The 21,022-nt window shown below is 42.0% G+C and overlaps 1 protein-coding gene across 1 annotated transcript; it reads right to left on the reverse strand.

Moving 5' to 3' along the window:
- Positions 1 to 1,527: 1,527 nt before the first annotated feature.
- Positions 1,528 to 20,250, reverse strand: Spryd7 (SPRY domain containing 7). Its single transcript, XM_005371062.2, has 5 exons — positions 19,985 to 20,250; positions 15,482 to 15,598; positions 12,561 to 12,727; positions 7,055 to 7,157; positions 1,528 to 2,466 (listed from the first exon to the last, which is right to left on the reverse strand). Exons 1-5 carry the CDS (start codon positions 20,088 to 20,090, stop codon positions 2,369 to 2,371), a joined length of 591 nt encoding a protein of 196 aa, XP_005371119.1. The 5' UTR covers positions 20,091 to 20,250; the 3' UTR covers positions 1,528 to 2,368.
- Positions 20,251 to 21,022: the final 772 nt, after the last annotated feature.

A 21,022-nucleotide genomic window follows, 5' to 3' on the forward strand; every position in this document is an offset into this window, starting at 1 on the left:
CTAAATAAAAGAAAAATAATAAAATGATTTTAAAAGCTAACTTTAAAAATATAACTAAGAGTTTGGGGCTGGGCAGATGGCTCAAGCATTAAAAGCACTTGCTGCTCTTGCAATGGACTAGAAGTTGATTGCCAGGACCCATACTGTGCAACTCATGACTGCATGTAACTCCAGTTTGAGGGGATCTGATGCACTCTTTGGACTACTGTGGGTACCTGCATGCAAGTGCACACACACACACACACACACACACACACACACACACACAAATCAAAAGAAATCTAAAGGGGCTGGAGAGATGGCTCAGTGGTTAAGAGCATTGCCTGCTCTTCCAAAGGTCCTGAGTTCAATTCCCAGCAACCACATGGTGGTTCACAACCATCTGTAAAGAGGTCTGATGCCCACTTCTGGCCTTCAGGCATACACACAGACAGAATATTGTATACATAATAAATAAATATTTTAAAAAAAGGAATCTAAAAACATAACTAGAAGTGGATATATTAGGATCACTGAAGAGGGTAGTATATTCTTTTCCATATGCACCCTTCCTTTTTTTTTTTTTTTTTTTTTTTTGTCTTTTGAGATGGAGCATTTCAGTACAAAGTCTAGTCTAGCCTTAAATCTATTAGCCTTCTTCCTTAGTGTCAAAAGTTCTGGGTTACTGTCTTATATCACTATATCCAGCCAAACATGTCTTTTGGTTTTTGTTTTGTGAATCAAAATTCATAAAACAGAAAGTCAGATGAAAATGAATAAAGGCATACCAATCTGAATCCTATACATCTTCAGAGGTAAAATGTGGGATTAGTAAATATATGTTTACAAAATACATTATCAAATGTTTGTCTGCCAAATAAGAAATATGCATTGTTTGTAACTCAATAGCTTCTGGGATAAAAACAAAACAGCCTACCTTAAATCCTTAGAACATGTAATCTCTCTCAAATCTAGTATGAACAGGTTCCTGAATGCCACCCTAACTCTCTGCTTCAGAAGTCTAGGCTGATTATGAGAATGTCCCCTATTCTAACGAGGTCCCCAGCTGCTCCTGCTGGTCTGCGACACAATGAAAACTACTACTTCACAGTTAAGGCAGCTATGTTTATTAAGTGTTCGACAATGAATGCATTTTATATAACCATCAACTAGTTACAGGCTCTCAGAAAATCAGTATGATGACCTGCCCTTTGTGTAAGGTGGGAGGACCACCAGAGCCCCAAGGCTTTAAAAAACTCAACAGAGGGCAGGAGATTGGGCACCTGCTCTCTGCATTCTAGCACCCGTGTGTTCATTGTCCCACACCCATGTGCCTTACCAGTTGTGGTGATGCTTCCTCACTGTGCTTATCTGAGAAAAAGGATGTTCCTGAAGATGTGGTTAGTTTCGTCAGTGTGTTAACTAAAGGACAGGGACTCACTGAAGGTCAGTCAGGGTCATCAGAACTCAGTTATCCCAAAACTTCTAAAAGTATTACCATGTAATTAACAAAACAGAGGATGTTTTAAATACAATACTGAATAATACTTAATAAGTGTTTATTATTCCTTACAGCAAACATACAATTAGATTTTTTTTTTTGACAGAGTCTCCCTACACAGCCCTGGTTGTCCTGGTACTCATACTCACTATACAGACCGGGCTAGCCTCAATTCAGATATCTGCCTGCCTGTCTCCCAAGTGCTGTGTGCCACAACACCTGGCTCATTTAGGTTTAAAGCATCATAAATCTTGTAAATGTCGGCTAGTATACTACACATAATCAACCACGACTTACTCACTTGATGGTCTGATAACTAGTCTCTCACCTTTCAAAACGGCAACAGAGAGCAGTGATATATATAACATAGCAAAAGAAGCAGTTTATGTTTTAAGAAAAGCGGTCCATGAACAGAGGAAATATATTAGTGAAACTAAGCTGCCAGGTATATAAGTTCCTGCCAGTTCAATTCATCAAAAAGGACAGGAGACACAAAATTATTGGCTTACGGATGTGATGATTCAAGTTTACAATGCAAAAAAAAAAAAAAAAAACCACTCAATTACACATCACTGTCAAACAAATACTTTATATAAGAAAAATTCCCTTTAAATATTTATATACATATTACCATGTAATACTGTTAACCAAACCCATGGCTTATTAGTTTAAATAAGATTAAATAAGTGGCCCCAAATGTTGATTTCACAATGCCTAGATATTGCAAATCAAACTTCAGCATGGTATAATGAAGACACGGGTTCCTCAGACAACAGTAAGAAGGAGCGATTTTCAGGATGAGTTCCCCTCTCTAGGTCAGGGAGAGATTTATTAAGTGGCAAGCGCTGTGTGGTTGTGCAGAAGCGCCAGTTTTGAAAACAAACACATTCAGAAGATCTGCTGCTCAAATAATATTTTTTCAAAACCTGGTGGAGGAGTATGATAAAATTCACTGAACTGGCAATCCAGAATTGCACTGTCATCAACTAGAAGAGAGAAAAAGAAAGAAACTAAGTTAGAAGCACATTCAAATGCACACAAAGTTATACAATAAACTGTTTTCAGGCAGGGATGTAACCCAGTGATAAAGCACCTGCTTAGCAACATTTCTGAGTTCCAGCACCACAAAACAATTTAATTATAAACTATTTTCTAATGTTATAATATTTTAATTTTTAAAATATTTTTTATGTGCATGGCTTACATGTATGTCTGTGTACCACTGTGTATGCTTGGTGCCTGAGGAAGCCAGAAGGCGGCACTGGATCCCCTGGAACTGGAGTTACAGATGGCTGTGAGTTTCCATTTAGATGCTGGGAACTGAACCCAGGTTCTATCAAGAGCAGCTAGTGTTCTTAACCATTGAACCATTTATGCAATTCTTTTTTTGGTGCCCATCCCGGAACTAGCTCTTGTAGACCAGGCTGGCCTCGAACTCCCAGAGATCCGCCTGCCTCTGCCTCCCGAGTGCTGGGATTAAAGGCATGTGCCACCACCGCCCGGCTATGCAATTCTTAATATCATATTAATTGTCAATAAGTGTAAATACACCTGCCATCTGGGCTATACAGTCTTTAAAAATAGTTATTTTTTATTGTGTGTGTGTGTGTTTATGTGTGCATGACCTGGTATTCTCTCACAAGTCAGAGGACAACTTGCAGGAGTCAAGTTTGTCCTTGCAGCATATGGGTCCTGAGGATCTAACTTAACTGTCAGGGTTGGCAACAAATGTTTTCATTTGCTGAGCCATCTAGCTGGCCTTGAATTGCAAAATCTTTAGGTAAGAATATCCACAACAAAATCTGGCAAAACATACAAAGGAGGTTATCAAAACATTATTAACAACGATCCTAGCCACATATGGCGGTATATGTCTGCAGTCTCGACTCTGTGAAAAGCTGAGGCAGGAGGATCTCCTGAGAGGACATCTGAGGCAAGGTGGTGAGACTCCATCTTTCTCACTAATTCTTACTCTCTCCCTTTTTGTTTGTTTTTATTTTTTGAGACATGGTTTCTCTGTGAACCAGTCCTGGCTATCCTGCTGTCCTGGAACTCTGTAGAGCAGGCCAGCCTCAAACTCACAAAGATCTCCCTGCCTCTGGCTCTCAAGTGCTGGAATTAAAGGCAGCACCTGGCTGACATATCATCTTAAATACAAACAATAATAATGATCTCTCAAAGTTATAAATATCAATAATCTCAAGTCTTTATTTGCCTGTTTTTCTCCATTTTATATGATGATGTACTACTTTATTTAAAATTTTTTACTTTATTTTATTATAATTATTTTCTTGTGGTTCAGTTGACAAAGTTCTTGCGTACAAACTCCTGGATCTGGGTCCATGAGTGGTGGTACACATACCTATAATCTCAGCACTGAGGAGGTGGAGGAAGGAAGATCATATGTTCAAAGTCACTCTCAGCTACATAGTGAGTTTGAGAACACCCTGGGCTACAAAGTGAGTTAGGACAGCGAGGGCTACACAGAGAAACCCTGCCTCAATAAATAAATAAGAGTAGAGAATGAAAGCAGACTATTCTAGGATTAAGGATGAGAAAAGATGCAGGACAAAGGGGAAATTAGTTCTATTTTTACCTTAAGTAGCATCAGACTATTAAAATATCTAGTTTAACTGGATTTATTCCTCAACCTAAACCATAAAATATTTTTTACATAAAATAATTTGCTTCATGAACACTTTATATTTTTGAAAGATTTATTTTATTATTTTAAATTGTGTGTGTGTATGTGTGTGTGTGTGTGTACACATGCCCATGCCTGTGGAGTCCAGAAGATAGCACCAGACCCCGTGACACTGCAGTTACAGGCAGTTGTGAGCCACCCAATATAGGTGCTGGAAACATAATCTGTGTCCTCTACAAGAACAGCAAGCACTCTTAACAGCTGAGTCAATTCTCCAGCTTTGAATAATTTTATTTCATACACTCACCTATATTAATTACCTATTCATTTTTTAATTTCTCAGGCTAACTTGTTTAAAATATTAAGCTACATTTAAATTCATTTAAATCAATAAAGAATTTCTATTAAGCTTACTCAATAATGAAAGAACACTAACCTACACTAAATTTATTTATTTTTTATTTTTTTAAATATTTATTTATTTATTATGTAAACAATGTTCTGTCTGTGTGTGTTCCTACAGGCCAGAAGAGGGCACCAGATCTCATTACAGATGGTTGTGAACCACCATGTGGTTGCTGGGAATTGAACTTAGGACCTTTGGAAGAGCAGGCAATGCTCTTAACCTCTGAGCCATCTCTCCAGCCCTACACTAAATTTAAAAACACAATTTTTGTTTTGTTTCACTGAGACAGGGTCTCTCTTTATGTAGTCCTGGTTGTTCTGAAACTCATTATGTAGATAAGGCTGGCTTTGAGCTCAGAGAGGTCTTCCAGACTCTACCTCTCACGCGCCAGGATTAAAGCTTGGGCCACCATGCCCAGTGGCACCCTTCTGTACTCAGTGGAACGCCATTGTCTTTCCACAGGGTCATGGGTAACTTGGACAGATACAGAGATTAGAAAGGCCCTGTGGAAAGAAAATATGCAAACTCTCAAGCATTCTGTTATCCTAAAGATGAGTCCCCCATCTCTCCGTGAGGCGCTACCAATAGTGAGTGAATGAATGCTGAAGGGGAAGGCATTCTTCAGAGGTGTTCCACGGGTAAGTTCTAACCCACAGCCCATGCTATGTAAGCAACCCTAATGAAACTCAATGGGTCACAACAGCAGCAGAACAAAAGTCATCAAAGTAGGAAGTGGTCTTGTTGGGAAAAAGGCTCAGTGGGAGGGGACAACAGAGGGTAATGGGGAGTAAAAATAATCAAATGCACATACATGTACATGAAATTAACAAGGTATAAAAAGGAAGAAAAGCACACATACTTTTTTGCATACAAAGATATAAAAGGTAAAAATCACTGAAGATGAGTTTTTAGAAGAAAAGACTACTGGGACACAACTGAAAAGCCAATCACCAGCTTTGGTCATCATTAAATATGACTGCACCCATTCTCACACACTAGCCTACCATTGTTATAAAAGGTTAATAATAGCTTTTATTATAACCCAAATCTAAGAACTTACATAATTAAGGGAATATTTTAGACAGTAAACCACAGGTATAAAAGTCATATATTTATTGATCTGAAGTTGTCAAGAGAAGTAATAAAAGCAGAATAAAATGATAAAGGCATTAGTTACATTTTTTTCAAAGAGACAGGGTTTCCCTGTGTCTCCGGCTGGCTGGAACTCAGAGATAGATCCATCTGCCTCTGCCTCCCAAGTGCTGAGATTAAAGGTGTATGCCACCTTGCCTGCCTGAAGGCCTTATTTTAAAGATAAGTACAAAATACTTACTAACAAAATGATGTGTCTGACTTATTCCTCAAAATAATCCAAGGAAGGAAAGAAGTGCTGGGTGGAGGAAACTGTTGGGTGATCAAGTACCTAGGGCTCATTATAATATTCCCTTTACTTCTGTGAAAGTTTGAAATTTTGCATAATAAAAAACTGAAGGAATTAAGAGTCATGTACACTGACTGATTCTTAGGAACCAACTCATACAGAAATGATAGATCTTATACTTACTCATCTATCAAAGCAAAGCAGTTAATCAGAAACTATTCTAAGTTAAAATTTCTCTCAGAAGAGTGATAATGTTTGATAATTTTATAAAGACAAGAAATGCTCAATTCACATAAAATTCCCTAATTTCAAAATACCTGCTCTAACTTCATTTCCTGGTCATCAAATCTTCACTAGTAATTAGTAGAAAAAGATTTGTAAATTCAGTGACGTCTGAACTTTCTAGAACATAAAGCTACACCATAAGGGGCTGGAGGGATGGCTCGGTGGTTAAGAGCACTAGCTGTTCTTCCAAAGAACTATGGTTCATTCAGTTCCCAGCACCCAGCTGGCAGCTCACAGCCATGTGTAACTCCAATTCTTCTGGTGTCCTCCATCACCACGCACACGCGTGGTGCACAGATACACACTCAGTCAAAACACAGATCACATGAAATTAAAAACAAACAAACAAGTGATATAATAAAAGGGGACATGATTGTGGGTAATTAACTACCACTATATTTAACAAACTTTCTAATGTGTAGGGAATAAAGCTGGGTGGTGGTATACTGGTATACACCTTTAATCTCAGCACTTGGGAGGCAAAGGCAGGTAGATCTCTGTGAGTTTGAGGCCAGCCTGGTCTACAAAGTGAATTCTAGCATGAGCTGTTGCACAGAGAAACCCTGTCTTGAAAAACAAAATAAAACAAAACAACAACAACAACAAAAATATATATACACATACATATATACACACACACACACACATATATAGTATGGATATATATATATGTATATATGTATGGAATAAATATTATCTTTAATTCTGCAGAAATAATGTAATGGCCTGAGTACATTCCACATGAAATGTCCTTATTAGCAACTTGTTCAGACTTCTGAATGATAACTACAAAATTAACATAAAGCCAAATAACAGGTAACATATACCGACTAACAGATGAGTAACACATTAGCTTACCATACACAACTGGATACACTGTCCCTCGTATACCTGATGCTGGACAATGCATGTTTTTCCCATTCAAATACACATTTAATTCTACATGGTCATATGTGATACCCTAAGAAGGAAAAAATTAAAGGATAAAGATATAAACGTTGCACAGAAACCCAAGTAAGCTACAGCACACAGAAACTAAGTGTGGGGTCACAGAAGCTTTTGTCAGGGCTGACAATCTGGCAGACAACTTTAACTAAAACATTACTAGTGATTATTGGGGAGGGAGGCTTACAATGTAAAATTCCAGTTAGAGGTAAAACAAGCATAAGAGTTTAAATTATAGTATTATATTTGGATAACCTGGGTTTTATTATTTAAATAGAAAGAGTAAGTCCATATGTCATGAAGACTATTTTATAAAGAAAACCCTGGTCTTTCTCTAGAATTTTATCTGATGGGGAAAACACTGTTCCCATTAGGGACTACCTGCCAATCTTTTCAAACTATGAAGAGGTGAAATAATACATATTTATTTTTTTAAACTTTAATCATTTTTAACTTAAAAATATTTTTTATTATTTTTGTTTCTGGTTGTGAATGTTCACACATGCAGGTAGGTATCCAAGGAGGACAGAAAAGGGTGTTGAATCCCTTGGAGCTGGAGTCAGAGGCAATTGTAAGCTACCCCAATGTGGGCACTAGGAACTGAATCACGTCTCTAGAAGAGCAAGTGCTCTGACCCACAAAGTCCCCCCAGACAAGCTGTTTCTAAGAAATCATGTATTTCTATCTTTTTATTCTGGTCTCAAGGTAAAACCAATATGTACAATTCAATATGAATGATGATGGCTATCCAGTTAAAAACAACAGTTTAAAAGACTTTAAACACCAGGATAAAGGGCACTGCTGTGTATACTGATGACAGTTACGGGGTTGCTAAGCATGTTGATAAGGTGCTGGAGCTGCACTGTGAGGCACTGGCTGGGCATTTCACACTTAGTCATTCAGTGCTCACAAGACACGTAAGAGATGGAGCAGCTGAAGTGCAGTAACTCACCTGGGCTTGCACAGCTAGAAAGTGGGAGAACTGAGATTTGACCCCTGAGGTGGGCTTCAGGACACTCTTATTCACCATGCCATATACTACTTTTCTTTAAAACTTTGTACAATTTGGAATCCTTAGTCAGAAATATGAAATGCTCCCAAACCTGAGGCCTTCTGAGTCCTAAGACTACACTATTATACAACACACAGAAAATTTCAAAACTCATCTCATATGATGGATCACAGTCAAAACAAGGGCATACAAAAATACTGTGCAAATTAGGCCACCAAAATGGCTCATCAGGGGAAATGTACTTGCCACAGAACCTGAGTCTGATACTGGACCAAATGGTAGAAGGAGAAAACTCCTACAAGTTGCCCTGTGATGGCCACCAGCTCTATGTGACGTGCTAGCAACCCCATAATACAATGTAAATAAAGTTTGAAAAACCTTACAGTGGCTGGGCATGGTGGACACACCTTTAATCCCAGCACTTGGGAGGCAGAAGCAGCTGAATCTGAGTTCCAGGACAGTCAGGGCTATGTTTTGAGATCCTGTCTTTAAATAAATAAATTAATTAATTAAAAAAAAAACTGCCTTACACTACAGAGATGCTCAGTGGTCACACTAGCTGCTCTTGCACCCACGCTGGCAGCTTTAACTCAAGGTCCAGGGGATCTGTCACCCTCTTCTGGCCTCCACAGGTACCAAGCATATACATGTGCACATGCATGCATGAAAAACACCCAGACACATAATAAAACAAAACAAAATATATAGTACAAATTATCTCCCACCTGAGTATATGTGGATTCCATGCTTACCCTTCCTTGGGTCCCATCATATCAAGAACTCTGTGTATATATAAAAATCCCAACATCAAACAAAACCCTGGAGCTGGACCTCTAGTCAAGCATTTCAGATAAGACATATTGAACCTATGTATGTGAGTGTATGTGAGACCTGAGGTTTGAGACCCAACCCAACAATAACAGCCGTATTTTAAAAAGAAAGCATAGAGGTCAGAGAGCTCTTCCAACTGATAAACCACAAAAAAAAAAAAAAAAAAAAAAAAAAAAAAAAAACAGACAAAAAAAACCAAGGAGCAGATTGCTTTTGTGGATTTCTGGTAAGTCGGTATGGACCAACTATAAAGACACGACTCAGATGCTTTCTAGGACAATGACTTCATAGATGCGTACCTAGCCTTAACTCCCTCCCTTTCTAGGTAAGTCAGAAAGGTTCGGGGGAGTCAGTGTAGTGAGGGCTATAAGAATTACTCCAAGTTTAGCAATGCTAAAGAACAATGGCTTTAGAGCTGGGAATGTAGCTCAGCTGGCAGAGAACTTTTCAGTCTGTCCAAAGCTCAAAGTTTGATCCCCAGCACCACCAAAACTGGGTGTGGTAGTGAACACCTGCAAGTCTAGAACTTGGGGTGAGGCAGTCTCTCAGAAGCTAAAAGTTATCTTATGTAGCTACTGAGCAAGTTTGTGGCCAGCCTGGGCTACATAAGACCTTCTCTCAATAAACACACAAATACACACCAAATGACTGATTTCAGGCAGAGTCTCACCCAGGAGCTGTGGCTGGCCTGGAACTCCCTATGCAGAGCTTAGGCTGGCCTTGGATTTGAGGCGATCCTCTTACATCTGTCCCTCCAGTGCTGTGGTTACAGGTGGGAGCCATCAATCCTACCTTAAACTATGACTTAGTTACAGCTTCTGTTTCATTTTAGTTTAAAAACACTGAAAATGCATTTGTCATTTTTTTTTATCAATAGGTCTGTTCTCATTTTCAAAAAAATCAAAACATAATTACATAAAAAAAATGATGTGATCCTCTTTATGGGACTGTAGTTCAGGCACCCTTCACCACCTTGTGACACCAAAATCCACTGCAAGTTAAGTTATGAACCAGGCAACTATCAGATAACAAATCTCAGAAAACTGAGGAGGATGTAAGAATCTCCACCCCCTACAGCTAAGTTCAGTTCAAGTATTGTTCAAACCTGGTCTTTTTCTTATATGACATCAAAACCAAGTTTGAGTCTGTCACAGTTGTCCCATAAAACCTAAAAATAGTTTCCTGTCTTATAATTGCTCCTTCTGCTGCCACTGTTGACAAGGTTGAACATCTCCAAGTGTTCAGATCAGGACGATGAAATGGTCAGCTTTCTTGAGTCTGCATATACTTAATGTTTTAGGTCTTTTTTTTTAAAATCAGAATGGGCATGAAAACTCAGGCTAATAACAATGTTGACAGACTAGAGTGGCATTCTTAGATCTGTTCATTTGTTGTATCAGTCACCTCAATGAATAAGATGATACAGGAAGACAAAATATACATCAATTCAGTATCACAAGGAAGAAAACATGTTTCAATTTCATCTTTTATTATAACTACTTTGACAGCCTCAACTTGACAACAAAATTCTCTTTTAAGAAATAATCAGTTAGCTGGGCATGGTGGCAAACTTCTTTGATGTGTGCCAGCACTCCGAAGGCAGAGAGGCAGGTGGACTTCTATGATTTCTAGGCTAGCCTGGTCCACACAATGAGTTTCAGGCCAGTTAGGTAGGACTGCCTAGTGAGACACTACCCAAAAAAATTATTTCTATGATGCTCCATATTATGGATATCTGCTAATGACTTAACATACAAAATCAACTAGTCTTAGTTTGCTTTCCATTGCTCTGATGAACACCGTGACCAAAGGCAACTTGAAGAGAAAAGGGCTTATTTCATTTTACAGCATCCACTCCACCATGACGGGAGTCAGGGCAGGAAGGTGCAGCAGGAATAGAAGTAGAGGTATGGAGGAGTGCTGCTTACTGGCTTGCTTCCCATGGCGCACTCAGCTTGCATTGCATACGAGATACACATGTGTTGGAGCACCACCATCGCACAGCCTCAACTGAGGTTTCCTCTTCCCAGATGATCCAGGTTTGTGCCACGTTGACAAAACAACAAAAAACTAACCAGCATACAACTACTTAAAAAAAAGACAAGTAGATTTTATGATAGCTTATGCCTTTTGTTTCTTTTTCTTTAGCAGGTAACCTTTTTTTTTCTCTTTTGAGACAGAATCTTGCTATATAAGCCAGGCTGTTCTGAAACTTCCTAAAACTACTCACACCAACAACAACCAAAACTGAAACAAACAAAAAAACCTTTGAGACTGTGTTTTGGACAAGGTCTCATTATGTACCCTGGTTGTCCTGGAACTCACTATGTAGGGTGGGCTGTCCTCAAACTCATAGAGATGCCCCTGACTCTGCCTCCTGAATGCTGGGATTAAAGGGGTGTGTCACCATGTTCTGTTCTAAATCTTGGGATTTTTGAACGCAGTTCTTTGAAAGGTTCTACAAGTAGAGGCATTTAGCAAGATTAAATTTAACAAAGATCAATATTTGCAGTAAAATGTTGCAATTTCTAATGGTTCTGTATTAGTTAGAGTTTCTGTTGCTGTAAAGAGACACCATGACCAGAGCAACTCTATAAAGTAAAAACATTTAATTAGGTTGGCTAACGTTTTCAGAGGTTTAGTCCATTATTATCATGATGTGACATGGTGGTGTGCAGGCAGACAGGGTACTGGAGCTAAGAGTCCTGCATCTTGACCCAATGCAATAAGAAGCTGTATGAGTCAGTGGGCGTGGCTTGAGCAAGAAAGACACCTCAAAGCCTGCCTCCACAGTGACACACTTCCTGCAACAAGACCACACCTACTCCCAACAATGCTACACTTCCTAATAGTGCCACTCCTATGAGCTTATGGGGACAATTAACATTCAAACTAACATTAATAAACGTGAAATACTTTGAGAGACCTCTGGCCTTAAAAATACCTAACATAGCTGGGGCTGGGCAGCGGGGGGGGGGGGGTGTTATGCTTTTAATCCCAGCACTCAGGAGGCAGAGGCAGGTGGATCTCTGTGAGTTTGAGGCCAGCCTGGTCTACAGAGTGAGTACCAGGACAGACTCCAGAGCTACACAGAGAAACTCTGTGATGGCACACACTTTTAGTCCTGGCACTTGGGAGGCAGAGACAGGCAGGAACCAGTGAGTTTGAGGCCAGTCTGGTCTACAAAGCTAGTTCCAGGACAGCCAGGACTGTTACACAGAGAAAACCAGTCTCCAACTTGGCCCCTCCCCCCCCCAAAAACCCTAACATTCTGTAATATGATCAGAAAAACTTTTACAATTATGTGCCAAGGTTTGTGACAGTAGGACACTGTTTAGCAGCCAATCTGTAAATGATCCTACTACATGGAAGTATAGGGTCAGTAACCCTCATGTCCTGGTGTGCCAGCGATTCCAGCAAGGACAGGGCAGTGAAGTGACGTAGCAGTGTTTTGCAAGCGATCTATCTGGAAACGGCACTACCTTACTAGATCCAAGCACAGGGCTTTGAAATAAAAATCAAAACAGCTCGAATTTAGTCATTCACGGAGGACAGGACCGCGACCAGGAGACTCACCACTACATCGCCCTCCTGAGGAAGGCTGTTGGCTGGCAGTCTGCTCTTTTCTTCGTTGTTGTGGTACAGGGCTCCATCGTTTCTCATCACGAGACTATGCATGTCTCGGCCGAGGGGAATCTGGTTCAAGTTCACTTTCTGAGTTGCAACACCTATACCCCAGATACCTAAGAATACAAGTCAGATACATCACAAATCTGAAGAACACAAACACTGAAGTTATTTCAAAAGGGAATAGCAACTCTTTTACTTCTCCCTCCTCCCCTCACCCCCTCTCACTTCCAGTCAGGTCTCACTTAAGTAGCTCTGGGTGGCTTAAACTTGGAGCTCACTAAGTTTCCTGACTGAGTTGGCCTTGAATTCAGAGAACTACCTGGCTTGGCTCCCTGGAGTGCTGGAATTAGGGGTTGAGCCTTAAGTAATTAAGGATATATCCTTGTTTGTTTGTTTTGTTTTTTTGGTTTTGTTTTGTAAAACAAACCTTTTAAAAAGCAGATTGCAAGGCCAGCCTGATGGCTCAGCAGAGAAAATGATAAGCCTGAAAACCTAACTTTATCCTCAGAACCCAAGTGAAAGTGGAAGGAAAGACCCATGGGTTCTATAAAGCTGAACTCTGATTTTCACACCTGCCCACCAGAATCATACACACACAATAATGACAAAGTATACAATGTCTTCCATAGGTAAACTAGGAGGCTAAGAGTTGTACTGCTTAGGTTTAAACAATCACAGCTATGTTATCTTGGGTTACATACTTAACATAAAACTTAAATGTTTCTTCATTTGTTGGCTCTAACAGTACTTACAAGGTGTAGTGCTTAGAATGAGAAGGGCCCCTACAGGCTCACAAATTTGAATGGTCAGTCTGCAGTTGGTAGATTGTTTAGGCAGTTTAGAAGGCCTGGAATGTGACGTTGTTGGAGGAGGTGTGTCACGGGGGGGGGGGGGGGGGCAGGCTTTGAGGTTTCAAAAGCTCACACCAGGCCTAGTCTTTCTCTGCCTTTGCCTGCCTGTGGATATGATGTAAGCTACTGTTCCAGCGCCATGCCTGCCTGCCTGCCTGTCACCATGCTCCACTCTAAAACTATAAGTCCCCAACTAACTACCTACTTTTATAAGCTGCCTTGGTCACGATGTCTCTCCACAACAATAGAAGAGTAGCTAGAACACAAGGTAAAGAAAAGACACAGGACTGCTCAAACACAGCACTTAGGATAGGTTACAAGTTTTTGGTTTTTAATGAGCAAGTAAAGCTCATGCTCAATATTTAAAAAAATGCTAGTTATTACCATTACTATTTTCTCTTAATTTTTTTTTAAAGCATTGTAGGGGTGGGAGTTCAGCTTTGTGGTAGTCTTGGCCTTGGACTCAATTCCCAGCAAAACACTCTCTCTTATTCTTTCTCCCTTCTCTCTCTGCTGTTTCTGAGAAATGGCAGGTTACTGTCTTTAGTTATATTTATAATGAGTGACAAGTACACGTGCTATAAACAACAACACAAAGGTTGAACATGAAGAAGAGACAAAATAATTTTCCCAATGCTGGGGCTCTAAATCCAGCACCTCACATACACTAAGTAAGTGCTCTACCACCAGACTGTATCCCCAGAAGCAGGTATTCTTTTCTCCAGCCAAACAAAATATCTAGTGTCCTGGACTTTTTCTCAAGCTGCTACCTTTCAGTTTTTATTAAAAAAGAAAAATCAGAAGAAACACATTGAAGGAGGTATGAATTCAATGCTAGATTGTCTGACTCCATCAGAAAGTCTGATGCACACATGTCTGGATTTGGCTATCTTGATATCAGAAATACGTAGACCTATGAATAATTCTTCTCCCCAAAGAGACAACAATGAGAACGGCAGCAGGTGATAATATTTTCATGACATTTGCAGGCAGGATTCTGCAGTCTCCTTATTCCAGCAGAACCGTGTACAGGATTACTAACACTTCTTACTAGGTTTAAGGCTCAAACACTATTTGCTTCTTTTCAGAAGAAAATATATATTTGGGAAGACAACAGTAATTAGGACAGTCCACAATCAGTGAGGTATCTTACAATACAGCACAGTGGACAGACTTGGATTTATGCCATTCACTTAAAACAAAACAAAATGAAAAACCCAAGCCAAACAGTATGAAACTACTTTAAGAAACCAGCTCCAGAAGCACCGTGCTGTCCAGGGAGCAGACTCAGTTATCCCATTATCGTCTTCTTGTTCTGCACTTACGTCACCCATGAAGATTTCCCGGCTTTTACTAAAAACAAAACCCACTAGCTCCCCATATGTAACTCTGCTACAGCTATGATCCTAACAGTCATACAGGCTTGCCATACAATTCAAGAAACTCCATAAGACTGCAAAAGAGAAGTCTATGGTGTAGATGTGAGGTGTCCCTCCCAGTGCCCACATAGATCCCTGCTGGTGGATTCAATCAGGGGAGGGGACTGCTCTCAACAAGGGGTTAATCCCTTGGCACTATTAGAAGGTGGGCAGTGGGGCATGTTTGGGAGGAGGATGCTGCTGGGAGCACACTCTGCAGATTCTTGTCCCCACCACTCTCGTGTCATTACTGTTTCCGGGCTCTCATGGAGTGGGCAACTCTGCAACACCGCAGCCTTCCCCCGGGATCTTCTGTCTCCTATGTCTGGGAACAACAGAGCCAGTGACCATGAACCTCAGAAATGGAGAATGAAATAAATCTTCCTCTTAAGCTGTCTCCTGGGGTGGGGTGTTGCAAAGTCACAATTTAGCAAACTGGCTAATTTAACCTAGATCACAAAGAGGGAAGACTTAGGCCCTGTATATAAGAGTGGGACTTTTTCTTAATCGTCTCTTGAATTTTTCATAATCAAAATTATTTTTAATATGCAAAATAACTGACTTTTAATAGTTAAGTACAATTATAAATCATACTAACCAGTAGACTGGATTTTGAACTCAAAGTAGCTTTTGTTCTGATGTAAAGGTGCACTGGCTAAACACCCTCCGGTGCCACAGATTCTTCTTCCATTTTTCACAATGACAACATCTGTTCCTAAACAAAACACAGATACCAACCACGGTTAATATGTGTACTGTGTGTGTAAAAGAGGAGCTGGGGTGGGGAGAGGGAAGTAAGTCCACAGGTGTGGTTACTAAAAAGGTCATTGTCAAAGGTCCACCTCCATAGCTTCCCACCCTACTTTGGAGACGGAACCTGGAGGTCACCAATTGGTTAGACCGCTGACCACTGAGTCCTTGGACCTTCTCGTTTTGGCCAATCAGTGCCTCAATTACAGTCATGTACTGTCATGCCCAGCTTTCTGTGTGGGTGCTGGAGAGTCCTAACACAGCAAGCACTTTACCCATGAAGCCATTGCCCCGGGCCCTGTTCACTAATTCAGTCAACAACAACAAACCAGGAATAGTATAAGTCTTTTCAAATATGGCAAATATTGATAAATTATTTTAAATACTTAATTTTCCACTTTTAAGAGACTGATTATATACATTATTCATTTATAGCGAGTCTTTTTCAATTAAGTTGTTCCAAAAAAAACTAAACTATGCTGAATATTTAAATTATTTGTAAGGGGTCAATGAGATAGCTTATGCCACCAAGCCTGATGACCACCTGAGTTTGATCTCAGGAGCCCACAGGGTGAATTGACACCCAGAAGGTGTCCTTGGATTTCAAATACAAGTCATGGCATGTATGCACCCCCATAAATGCACACAAAATAAATAAAATGTGAAACATTTATAAATAAAAGGAAACTAATTTAATTTTTAACCAATAAACAGACTTTAACAATTTTCATTTAAGCTGAGCCAAAAACACTTAGTATATTGGTACAATTTTCAATTCTAACCAAACGAATTAAGACAATCTATTACAAGACAGCAGAAGGTCTACTAGATAGCGGCCATTAGCCGCCAGTCTGATACTGGCTGGAGTGGTGAGTGAAAGCAGAGTGGGGACGGCTATGATGGAAGGGACAGCTTCACGCTGATGGCTGACACTGAACAGGACTTAGTTTCAGGATCTTGACATATCACTAAGAGAGCTTCTGTTAGTGTGTTTTGTTTGTTTTGAGACAGGGTCTCTCTGTATTGCCTGTACCAGCCTCAGACTTTTGACTCACCTTCCTCGCTCTCCTGAACGGGATTACAGATGTGTGCCACAGAGCCCCACTATAAATAAGATTTTACCATCATTAAACACACTTTATTTTCAGAGAAAATTTTAGTTTTATCTCAAACAACTTCATAGATAACAGCAAGAAAAATACTGCTTTTGAAATATGGACCTACTAGTACTTTGGTTCTGAATTTTATCTTAGGAAAGCAAGCCCATCTGTGATCATGAAGAGCCGGCACAATTCCTATGTGTAAGATAAATCCTTTAACATTAATACATGTGACTTCCAAGGTCTGTGGCCATTAGATCTCCTCACCTGTGATAAAGCCATAAGCCAAGCAGATACAAATATTAGGACTAGGTGGCACACCTCCAGAAGGGGCTAATAAAGCTAGACAATAGTAATTAAAGGCTGAGTTCCTACTTAACGACAGTCTAAACTGGTCCTTCTAAGATCAGACACTGTTAAGGGTAAGTACATTTTTTTTATTTGTTTAATTAAAAATATTAAGGGCTAACACCTGCCACAAAGCCTGAGGAGACCTGAGTTCAACCCCTGGAACACATGCAGTAGGAGAAAGCTAACTCCTGTAAGTAGTACTCTGACCTCCATGTACACATGCACACACACAGTTTATAAAATGTTAAAACCCAATTTCTGAGCTGGAGAGATGACTCAGCAGTTTTAGGCACAAGCCATCAAGTCTAACAATCTTCCATGTGTCGGAAGGACAGTACCCTTCCAATCCACACAGAAGGTAGACAGGTAGGAACCTGGAGACAGGAACTGAAGCAGAGGCTATGGAGGAGCTCTGCTTACTGGCCTGCTCCTACCAGTTTGCTTTCTTTTGCAACTTGAGACAACCTGCCCAGGGCTGATTTCACCCTGCCGTGGGCTGGGCCAATTCACAACAATCACTGGTCAAGAAAAAAAAAAAAAAAAGGGGGGGGGGGGGGGGGGGGAGCCCAACAAACTTGCCTACAGGCAATCTGGATGGAGGCATTTTCTCAGCTGAAGGTCTTTAGCTAGTCCCAAATAACTTTAGCTAGTCTCAAGTTGCAAAAATAAATAACAACAATAACAAAACAGAACCAGAATAAATACTGTCCCTTTCAAAATAGGTACCTTGAAAGGCATGCTTTTCTAAAAGACTAATTTACAATTAAAAGAACCAATGACAATATTTACAAAACTCCAAAATGGCCTTAAGTAACGCAAGAATGTTTGTATATTTTCTAAAACAAAACAAAACAAAACAAAACAAAAACAAAAACAGGTGGGGAGGCATCAGGTGGCAAAGGCAGCAGATCTCTGTGAGTTCAAGGCCAGCCTGGTCTACAAGAGCTAGTTCCAGGACAGACTCCAAAGCTACAGAGAAACCCTGTCTTAATAAAAAAAAAAAAAAGCAATCAAGTTGGACACAGTGGTACACACCGGTAGTCATAGATACCTGGAATGTGGAAGGCTGAGCTGGCAGGGTGGCTTGAGCCCAGGAATTGGAAACAACTTGAGCAATATAGAGAGTCTGCCCCCTTTAAAAACAAAACAGTAGCAGCAGCAACAACAACAACAAAACCAAACAAACAAACAAAAAGGAAAACAAGCTTGAAACAAACAAAAGCTCAAATATAGTCTTTAGGTTATATAACTTCTCCATATCCAAATGCATACAATATGTTTCTCATCTTTCCGACTTAAGAGCAACTCACACTTGAAGTATTCTCCTAGTTCAACATTCCTCTTTCTTTTCATTGTGGTTCTCATAGCAAGTTTTTCTGGGTTTGAAGAATCTGAATTTACTGGAAGACAAGTTTAAAAAAAAAGCTTCCGTGGGAGGAAAGAAATTGGAAGCTGGTATCTCTGTACTACGATCAACACCTGAGGGTGCTAGATAGGCCTGTAGACAGAAACAGCACACTGATACAACACACTAATTAGTTCTTCCTAAAGACGGAGACCAGAGAAGAGGAAAGTGCGACAGAACAGACGGCAGGGCAGGGCTCGAAGGTCCACTACAGTCCTCTGCTGTTATCACAAAACAGTACCTCATCAGCACCTTTGTTCAGTGGTGGGGAAATCAACTAGAAACGCTTCCTGAAAGGAAGTACAAGATCTGAACATCCACCACCTAGAGGGATGGGGAAGAAAGAGTTCAGCAGAGTGGTGGCGCACACCTGTAATCCCAACATTTGGGAGGCAGTGGCTGGCCGAGCTCTGTGTGTTCAAGGCCAACCTGATCTACAGATCAGTACCAGGATAGCCAAGACTACAAGACACACCATCTGGAAAACAGATGGTCTGGAAAACAAACAGAGAGTAAAGGTATTTATTAAGTACTGAGATTCTGTACGATGCTAGAGACTTTAAGAATTAAAGTACTGTAAATTTGTAATAGTATTGTACAAGACACTAAACAATGACTGCATATAGTACTGCGATAGAAAACAGCATGGGCAATGTTCCCAGAATTGTGAATTATCTGGGCAGAAGAGAGTTTTGCTATACGTATTAAGAATGTATGCGTTCCTCAAATATACTGTCCTTTAGACAGTGAAGTATTTGGGGAAATAGAAAGTACATTAGTTTATTGTAATAATACACACAAAAAAAGGCAGTACTCTAACTGAAATAATTATACCAGGAAATCTCTCCTGCCTGGACAATATTCCAGAAGCTTGGAAATATTTGGGGGGGGGGGAATGTCTAAAAAGTGAAGTAATGGTGTGGGGAAAAGATGCTACCGAGGGGGAGAGGAATGTTGGATGAGAAACTATTAAGTCATTGGGAACTGGAAAGAAAAAACGTAGATGAGAAAAAGCAAGGCGCTGTTCTATTTTGCAATCTCTTGATCCGATGGCAAGAGGAGAGAGTCAGATGAAATTACAGCGATCCCAACAGTGACTAAGGAGTCCAGCCATGGAGATTTTGGTGGGAGTGGTATGTTAGGACTTGAGGTGCTACTCCTGCCTCCTGCAACCGGCCTTGCTGGGGCTTCAGGAAGTGAGGTACAGAACAAGCTTCAGCCTATACGTGATAGTGCTGAAGACAGGATTCTGCAAACGCTGGGTGACACCCGACACCCGGGCACGGATGGCGGGCGCCCCCGCGTTCCTCACCTGGGAACACCTGACTGCTCAGGAGGAGATGGAGTCCACCTCCCTCGGACGCGGGCACGGCCCCGGGCCCGATGGCAGCAGCCAGCCAGGCCACAGGGTGTCCGGGCGGCGGCGTGGTCACGTGGTCCCCGCCCCCTGCCCCCCGCCCCCATGGGCCGTTGGATCCGGTTGAGAGGCCCTTACCCATGTGCTGCGTGTCCAGCTGTACGGCCGGCATCTCCTTGAGAGGAATGTGGCCGGTCCCGCCGTCCCTGCAGCAACGCAGGCAGCACCACACCGACGCGGCCATGGCGCAGCTACACAGCCCCGCCGCTCCGCCCGCGCCCGACTGTTTCTGGGTCGCGGGAGCTTCGCAGCCCGCGCAGCTACGCCTCGGCGGGGAGGCGAAGCCGAGGTTGAGGCAAGGCCCCCCGGCCAAGAAGAGAGGACCGCCCGGCAGGGAGGGGCGGGGCGGAGCCGGGAGGTGGGCGGGGTCAGCTGCCGACGGGCTGAGGGAGGGCGTGGCGGGCGGGCAAGGCGCTGTAGGGAACTGAACGGAGCCGCTGGCCTGACGGACGGGGGAGGGCGGGGCCAGTGACCTGCCGGCTGGGAGAGGGCGGGGCCTGTGGACTGACGGACGGGGAAGGGCGGGGCCAGTGGGCTGACGGATGGGGGAGGGCGGGACCAGTGGGCTGACGGCTGGGGGAGGGCGGGGCCAGTGGCCTGACGGCTGGGAGAGGGCGGGGCCTGTGGACTGACGGACGGGGAAGGGCGGGGCCAGTGGCCTGACGGGTGGTAAAGAGTGGGAGCTGCTGTATTTCCGGAGGTGGGCGGGGCCAGGGGCTTGAAGGACTTGGGCGGGTAGGCGGGGCGTCGTGCGCTTGCGTGTTGCGGCGTCACCCTCCGCCGCGGCTCCGCGACCTCTCCCCCGTCACGCTAACAGGTGAGTGGAGGCGCGTCATTCCGGTTCTCCGGGCTCGGAGGCTGCTTGCTGTGCTGCCCAGGTTCTGGAACTCGTGCTGACGCGGCGTTCCGTACTGTTAGCTGCCCGGGGTGTGTTTGTGTGTTGTGTTGTGTGTGTGCGGTGTGTTTTGTGTATGTGTATGGTGTGTGTGTCCCTGCAGTGTATGTGTGTGGGTGTGTGTGGTGTGGCGTGTGTGTTTTGTGTGATGTGTGTCCCCGCAGTGTGTGTGGTGTGGTGTGTGTGGTGTGGTGTGTGTCCCCGCAGTGTGTGTGGTGTGG

Source organism: Microtus ochrogaster, unplaced genomic scaffold (assembly GCF_000317375.1).
Source record: "Microtus ochrogaster isolate Prairie Vole_2 unplaced genomic scaffold, MicOch1.0 UNK97, whole genome shotgun sequence".
Taxonomy (NCBI): domain Eukaryota; kingdom Metazoa; phylum Chordata; class Mammalia; order Rodentia; family Cricetidae; genus Microtus; species Microtus ochrogaster.

What these genes read in the sequence shown, in the direction of transcription:
- Spryd7 (XM_005371062.2), bottom strand. Translation starts at nt 20,090, where the DNA reads ATGGCCGCGTCGGTGTGGTGCTGCCTGCGTTGCTGCAGGGACGGCGGG. An exon ending in CTCAGGAGGGCGATGTAGTG is followed by an intron (nt 7,158 to 12,560) that starts GTGAGTCTCCTG and finishes TTTCCTTCTTAG; the next exon opens with GGTATCACATATGACCATGT. An exon ending in AGTGTATCCAGTTGTGTATG is followed by an intron (nt 2,467 to 7,054) that starts GTAAGCTAATGT and finishes TCTCTCTTCTAG; the next exon opens with TTGATGACAGTGCAATTCTG.